General features: G+C 37.2%; 1 protein-coding gene across 1 annotated transcript; it reads left to right on the forward strand.

Moving 5' to 3' along the window:
- The first annotated feature begins 665 nt into the window (after positions 1–665).
- Positions 666–7,954, forward strand: Pramex2 (PRAME like, X-linked 2). Its single transcript, XM_087600998.1, has 4 exons — positions 666–932; positions 1,952–2,251; positions 3,471–4,055; positions 4,942–7,954. Exons 2-4 carry the CDS (start codon positions 1,962–1,964, stop codon positions 5,453–5,455), a joined length of 1,389 nt encoding a protein of 462 aa, XP_087457124.1. The 5' UTR covers positions 666–932; positions 1,952–1,961; the 3' UTR covers positions 5,456–7,954.

Consider the following 7,954-nt stretch of genomic DNA (forward strand, 5'->3'; position numbering starts at 1 on the left):
ACTAATTTCCTTGGCATAGAACTCTATTCCCAGACTTTCTAAGCTGTTCCAATGGGCTGTTGGTCTGTTTTTCATCACCACTATGGTGCTGTAATTAGATTTCTATAGTATTCTCTCATCTGGCATCATAACTCCCTTCTCATGGATCTTTCTTTCCATGTATTCTTAACTGGTCATGTATATTCTTTAATGTGAACTTTATCATTAACTCATAATATTCCATAAAATGTTTACAGATAGTTTTGAAGTTACATTAAAATATATAGATTGGTTTAGGAGAACTGATATCATCTTAATGTTAAGAATTGTCAAGGAAAAATCAAATTACAGTATTATTGCTTTGGGACCCTCAAAGGGAAATCTGTGGGGTACTGTTAAACCAGACTTTAATCACAACCAAGAACTTTGAGAAAAACTCCCTGAACATTTACATATACACCCAGGAACATGCTGACCTTGTAAACTGTCATGAGCTTCAAATTCTGGAACAAATTTCACCAGCATTTGTAACAATTTGTGAAACCGTCCTCAGCTAAAAAAAAAAAAAAAAAAAAAAAAAAAAAAAAAAAAAAAAAAAACAATTTTTGAAACCACCCTTTGGTTCCACAATCTAGCAAATCCCTCCTTTTTGAAAGACAGTTTTGACTTTTGTTGAACATAAACTTACCACAGTTCTTGACCAAGAGGATGGAGGATGCAATCAGCCGTTCTTGTACGTTTAAGCTATAAAAGAAACCTATCTTTTTAAAGCTTGGTATATATTTTCAGGATTTCTTAAGTGTTGTATATACTGGGATAATAGTTCTAAGAAGCTTCAAGTAAATGGAATTCTTTGCTTTTGAGTAGGATGACTTTATCTTAGTCGACAAGGTACTCTATTGAAGAACAGTGTTTAGTTTGTACGGGCTTCTATAATACGGAACAAAGACTAGGTAAGTGAAAAACTGAAATACTATTAACTAGTAGTTTTAATGTTTGCTCTTGTAGTTCTTCTTCACTTTGATTATTGTGTTGCATACATAAAAGTAATGTTTAATTGTGTTGCTTGCTGTCACTCCAAACTTTTCCAACTTTTTAACTATGTCTTTTTGTTTGGGTATTCTGATTCATTATTTCTTTTATCATTCTAGACCCTTAATTTCCCTTCTTTGCTTATTTGCCCACGTTTTCCAAAGTGCCTAGCAATGATTTTCTGGTCCTTACTCTTACGGTTCCCTAGAAGCTTTGTGTTTCAAAGACTTCAGTTTTGAATCATCATATTTCTTATTTCATGCCCATGTTTATTTGTTAACAAATTTACATTGTAATATTACCTTAAAGATATAGTATTTTTTTTCTTTTTTCTTTTTTTTTTTTTTTTTTTTGGAGCTGGGGACCGAACCCAGGGCCTTGAGCTTGGTAGGCAAGCGCTCTACCACTGAGCTAAATCCCCAACACAAGATATAGTATTCTTAATTTGGGTTTATTTTGGATGCGATCTTTGTGCCTGTTGTATTAGATCAACTTGAAGCCCCATACCATCACTTTTGAAGTGTATCTTTTGAAATTTTGATCTCTCTTCACCTGCCAGAAAGTATAGTTATGATGAGTTGCTGGGGTTTCATTCCATCTCTTTTAATTGCAGTTAATTTTTATGGTTTAGTTTTTTTCTTCCATAAAAATGAAGACATTACTTTTATGTATGTTCACATTTCTACTTCTTGTTGTTTTATATTCTTTGCAGAGGAAATATTACAAAGTAGGTAACTACATAATATTGCCTTCTAACCCATTTCTGATTCCAAATGTCACTTTAACATGTTAATTATAATTTATATACTCACCAATGTCTATCCTGTGACAATAGCAGAGATGTCTAGAAGTCATGGTCTGACTCATACATTTACTCTATAGTTTTCTACATCGTTAGCACCGGGTCAAAACTGAACATTTTTTTGTCGTCCTGATATAGGTTTATAAAGATGGACCTCAAGGACCCAGCCTCACTGTTAGATCTTGCTATGCAGTGTCTACTCAAGAACGAGCCTATAATAATCCAGTCACTTGAGGAGATCCCGAGAGAACTTCTCATCCCATTGTTCTGTGCTGCCTTCTTGGGTGGGCATAAGAAGACACTGACCGCAATCGTGAAGGTTTGGCCTTTTTTCTGTCTCCACGTCGGAAAATTAAGATCACATGAAACACACAGTGCACTCTTAAAAGCCATGATTGACGGTCTTCAAGTTCTTCCTGCCCCCAACTCTGCTTCTCGGTAAGACTCTGTATGATGGTGACATGGTAAGACAACAACAGGTTAAACTTCAGGCTGTAGCAGCAGAGAAATAAGGCACACTAGAGACAGTTAATGGCGAGTGCCCACAGTTAATGGGGGGAGTATTTGTTCTAACTGTTGAGGTTTGGTTTTGTTTTTATTTTTTCTTTTATTAAAATTAGATTTTTTTCATATCCTAATATGGCCTCCCCTCCCTCTATTCCTCCTAGTCCCTCCCCGCCTTCTTTCTCACTTTTTTTTTGTCTCTTCTTAGAAAGCAAACAGAATTCTAAGGGAAAATAAAATAAAACTAACAAATCAGAATAGGACAGAACAAGCAAAGAGAAGGAAAAGAGCCGAGGAGGAGTCACAAAAAAAGATACAGAAGCATAGACCCACTCTATTGCACAGTTAAGAAATCCATAAACACACAAAACTAAAAACCATAATACATATGCAAAGGACCTGTAGGGTAAAAAAGATGAAACATTGAATATATAAACAAAATTTAAAAATAGAAATGAAAAATTCCTGGCATAACATTATGAGACAAGGAACCCCCAAAGGTGCCACTGAGTTGGTTTCCTGTTATCCATCTTCTGCTGAGCATCTAGTCTACCTTTGGATGTGGAGTAGTTTCCCCAGTGTGACTCCATTGGAAGAAATACAATTGTCCTTTGTAAATGGTTATCAATTGGATTTAACTTCGGGATAAGGGGTAGGATCATGTGTGTTCGGTTCTCCTTTCAGCTCTTGGGCCCCATCTGGTGCAGACTTGCAGGCCCTGTTCATACTGTCTCAGTCTCTGTGCATTTAAATATGCAGTGATTCTGTTGTTTTAGAGGGTCTGGTTTCCTTGGTGTTCTCTACCCTCTCTGGCTCTTTCACTCTTTATGCTTCCTCAGCTGAAGTCATTTAAAAGAATACAGTGTCTTAGAGAGGTTTTAATTATGTAGAAGATGTGAGTGAGTGAGGATACAAATGTTTGGTTTACATGATGAATATTACATAGAAGATAAACTGAAATGGGTTAGTAGTAACGTAAAATACAGGACAGAAAATACTATATGCTGTATTTTCATAGGAAATGCTTGCTACTGTTTGCTTTACGGAATGAAGAATGAGAGGGTTCCCCGCCCCCATATGTCATCATTAATGCTCTTGGATTATATTAAAATGTACTAACTCTCGTATGTGTTATCTCCTCTTTCCCCTACAGAGGCTCCAAACTGAAGATCCTGGATTTGAGGCAGGATGCTAACTGCAGAACCACGTGCTTTCCAATCAGGACCAAATCTCCTTTCTGTTTTCACTCTTGTTCTTACACTCAAACCTCTTCCCGCAAAAGAAAAGGAAAACATAGCACTGTAAATTTAGGATCTGAGGTTCAGTTGTCCAGATATCCTACTGAATTACTAGTCGACCTTTCCCTTGACGGTACCTTGAGAACAAGCACATTTTTGTCTTTGCTTCTGAGTAAAGTTGAACAGAGCTCTGGGGCCTTACACCTCTGCTGCCGTGATTTGCAAGTTGATAAACTGTCTGACTACAACAATACCCTGAAACTTCTGAATCTGTTGTGTATTGATCACCTGGCAGTTGATCAGGCTTCCTTGAATGATATCAACACCCTTTTGTCTCAGATGGTTCACCTGGACAGTCTTAGTTTGTCTAAAATCACCCTCACATCTCTGAATGCGAAGATATTCAAAAGTTTCCTCACACAACTTGAGCGAATGGACAACCTTCAGGAGCTAAACTTGTCTTTTTTCTGCCTAACAAATCGTCTACACAAATTGCTCAGGTAAGAATTGGAGGGGAGGGGTTGGGGATTTAGCTCAGTGGTAGAGCGCTTGCCTAGCAGGCGCAAGGCCCTGGGTTCGGTCCCCAGCTCCGAAAAAAAAGAACCAAAAAAAAAAAAAAAAAGAATTGGAGGGGAGGTTCTGGGTTTCCTAGACACTCTGTTGTTCAGAAAGGGATGAATTCTATAGCATTCCCAAGACACTTTGGGATCCGTTGTGATGAGAATGTCGGCAGTATCGCTAATGGAAATTTGAAACTGTCCAGTAGAGCACTTTATTTCTAATAAGGGAAAAGGTAGGTTTATCAAAATTAGTTGCATCCATTCATTTATTCAGCCAACCACACTCACACTCACACCATACAGGGTCCAAAATAGATTAATGAAAAAGGCATAGCCTTTCTCCAGCAATCTAGAGATGAACTTGGAAGCGCAGTGGTGGAAGAAGTTATTCTGCAATGCTTACAGATGCACCATCAAATGATCTCCATTTCATAATGTCAGATCATTTTTGTTCATGTGTTATGCTCAAGAATTAGGCCTAGAATTTTGTGATTTAGAGACATGAATTTGGCTGTTATTTCTGACCTTATTCTACCAAAGAGTAGAATTGGTTCCCCATGGATTGTAAGTACCAGGTAGGTTAATTTTTTTCACTTACTGTTTCACAGAACTGAGCATAACACTACTTTGTACATGTTCTGAAGATTACAAATCTGAGAGTGGAGAAGTACAGTTCTTAAAGCCATATACCTATTAAGTGAATTAAAGTCCACGCTGTTGTTGCTGCGGCAATGTATGTGCAAAGTAGTTTGGTCTAGATTCGCAGCTACAGCTCTCCTCACCAATTCCTTATTCTTCAGCAGTGCTTCTCTGTTTTCTCCTACAGAGTCCTGCCACATGATCTGGATTATTTGAATTTGCCTTTCTGTGAGCTTTCTTACCGTGACTTCAGATTTCTGTCCCAGTGTCCTCAGGCTGCCCACCTCAAGCTGCTGAATCTCAGTAACAACCCAATATCGTGGGAAGATTGTGAGCCTTTACAAACGCTTATGGAGAATGTCTCTGGTACCCTGCAGCATCTAGAGATAAATCACTGTCTTATAACAGATTCTACAATATTTTCTCTTCTCCCTGCCCTCAGCCACTGTTCCCACCTCCGTGTGCTTAGTTTTGCTTCTAACCCCATTACAATGTCCATGCTCATGAGAGTCCTGGAAAACTTACTACCACTAATGGAGCTGAAATACGTGATTTACCCTATCCCTGTGCATTGCTATGAACGCTGGTATTTTCAGGGTACTTTAGACCGACAGAAGCTTGCTGATGTGCAGGTCCAACTGAAGGCGATGCTACAGGCCGCACAGCGGGGTGACATGAACTGGATTACTTTTTCAGAGTGAATTGCACAGTCCAACCAATTTTCCACACTGATATGTGCCCTTTGAGCACTCAGTGTTCTTTCATGAATTCTACAGATTTCACATGTAAGATTCTTATATTGTAGGAACTATAGTCAGGAAATATAGACATGTAACTGACCTTTATAAAGAATCACCCTAACTAAAAATGGAAGAGCTGAGAGTTCCTTTGAGTCTTTTGTCCATTGTCATTAATAACCTTCTTACTGACAAATATGATATGGATCAGCAGGTCATGATAGCTTATACCCATATCCTCACTGAGATTTTCTTTTAGGAACTTGGCACCAACAGGGTCAATATAACTTTCCCTGGATGTATTTGGGAAGGCCAGGTGATTATAGAAGCCAATACTTTTATCCCTTAAGTTGTATTAAACTTTCACATTTAAGGCTATCTTTAGTTTCTTACAGGAAATCTTCTGTATTTAACAGTGGGAAAAAGAATTTATAATCACTAACTATTAATGTCTTCAACTGTAAGTGGTTACCTCCTCTCCTTTCCTCAGACTGCAGTGCCTCAGTTCTTTATTTCATACTCATTGGACAAGGATTAGTTTCTGATATTATTGTAGGCAGCAGAATGAAAAGACAAGTTCCTGCCTGAAGCCATTCAGAGGCTGGGCATGTCTCTGTTTTATCTGTTGTCAGTGAACCTAGAAAGTTGTTTTATGTGCTTGGACCCCACGCTTCATCTTCCTCATTCTTGACACATATTCTCTTCAATGCAAAGTGGACTTCATGATGTTGGATCTCTTCCGCAGAATTCAAGGACTCGATGTTATCATCTTGGAGGTATTCTTACATCTCTTTGATGTCTCTCTTCTGTCATTGTGCAAAATGCCTGCAATAAGAGACTGGTAAGGAAGAGAACTTTGCTTCCTTGTTTTAGACTTTCACTAAGGTTTTTTTGCTCTGGGACTTTGGCAAGACAGAACATGATAAAGAACTTTGGCAGAGGGAGGTCCTTTCAACTCATAAGGCCAGGGAGCAGAGAGGAGAAACACAGAGAGAGCAGAGAGTCCTAACACAGCCTTCAGGAGTTTGATTTCACTGATTTGCAGCCTTCAACTAGTCTGCTATAAAGTTTCTATCAGCTACTCTGGAGCCGTTCTTGAACTAGTCTGCTCACAACTTTCAACTGCCTGCCTTGGAACCATCAGCTTGAGACCAGTATGAACTGGGAAGGACATTTAGGAGCCCAGTCACAACACTGACTGCTATTCATTTACACAGAGCCATTTTGTCTTACTGTACCATGTAGGTTTCCTAGTATACATTGTTCTCTTTGAATTTCTTGCTGCTTCCTTTCTATTATAGTTGCTCTGTTCATTGTGCTTTATTTCAGCCAAATATGTATATTGAGTCCTAAATATTTGGTCAATCCAAAATGTTGTGTGCCATAAATTGAAATGCCACATAGTATATATAAATTGTGGTAAGAAACAAAGGATTAATGATTGTAATGTTGATGTATTTATAAAGGTAACTAGCATACTAGGTTCCTTGGAAATTAGAATTTAGTTGTTAATCACATGTTGAAATGTTAACATTACTAACACTCAATAACTTAGTAACCAAACAACTGAAAATACACTTGTTCCTGCTCAGTGTTTTATTGTTGCAATAAAATGGACTGCGTTTTAAATACGTAGTAAGGAAGAAAAAATGAGCATGATGTGTTTCTACTCTGAAAAGTTAACATTCTGGATTTCAGAGCAACTCAATAAAATCATTGTTAAAATTAATTGGATTTTAGGCCATTGGGATTGTGCAAAAAGAACAATTGCTAAATTTGAGTACTTGAATGCCATGGTGGAAAGTAAGAACCTATTTCTAAGGCTTGTTCTCCAACTTTCACATGCATTCCATGGGTTTGATGTGACTCAATAATCACATACACACTTCACGTGCACATACACACACACACACACACATACACAGACCACCACCCCACCACCACCACCACCACTACCACCACACATACACAATACATACATGATGTACATGATGCACACAGATATACACAATAATAATAAATTATAATTAAAAATAAACTGAACTTTATTCATAATACTCACTGAAATAATAAACAAGAACACCAGCAAAAATTAAGTTGCAAAGTAGTAAAAAACCATTCACATTAATTCTGGTTTAGGTAATAAGAAATTCCATTTTCTTGTTAGGAAGAAAAATGATAAAACATAATTCATGTATAGTTTCTTTTATAACATGGCATTTAATACATTGAATAAAAATGTAAATTAATGACTTATTCATTTCCCTCCTATTATTTATATAGACTGTGAAAAGTATTAAAATGTCAGTATAACAAGTAATAGCTTTATATGGATTTCTTGTTATTAGATTACTTTTAGCATTTTATATTAAAAAATGTTATTAAATAAAAATCCTGGAAGGGGGGACAAGAAAGGGGTAACATCTGGAATATAAATAAATAAAATAATTACTAATTAAAAAA

This window comes from Rattus norvegicus, chromosome X (genome assembly GCF_021556685.1).
Source record: "Rattus norvegicus strain SHRSP/BbbUtx chromosome X, alternate assembly SHRSP_T2T, whole genome shotgun sequence".
NCBI classification, from domain to species: Eukaryota; Metazoa; Chordata; class Mammalia; order Rodentia; family Muridae; genus Rattus; species Rattus norvegicus.

Bases quoted from the DNA above. Each gene is read 5' to 3' on its own strand.
- Pramex2 (XM_087600998.1), top strand. From the start codon at position 1,962: ATGGACCTCAAGGACCCAGCCTCACTGTTAGATCTTGCTATGCAGTGT. The intron at 2,252-3,470 runs GTAAGACTCTGT...TTTCCCCTACAG, and splicing joins GCCCCCAACTCTGCTTCTCG to AGGCTCCAAACTGAAGATCC. The intron at 4,056-4,941 runs GTAAGAATTGGA...TTTCTCCTACAG, and splicing joins CGTCTACACAAATTGCTCAG to AGTCCTGCCACATGATCTGG.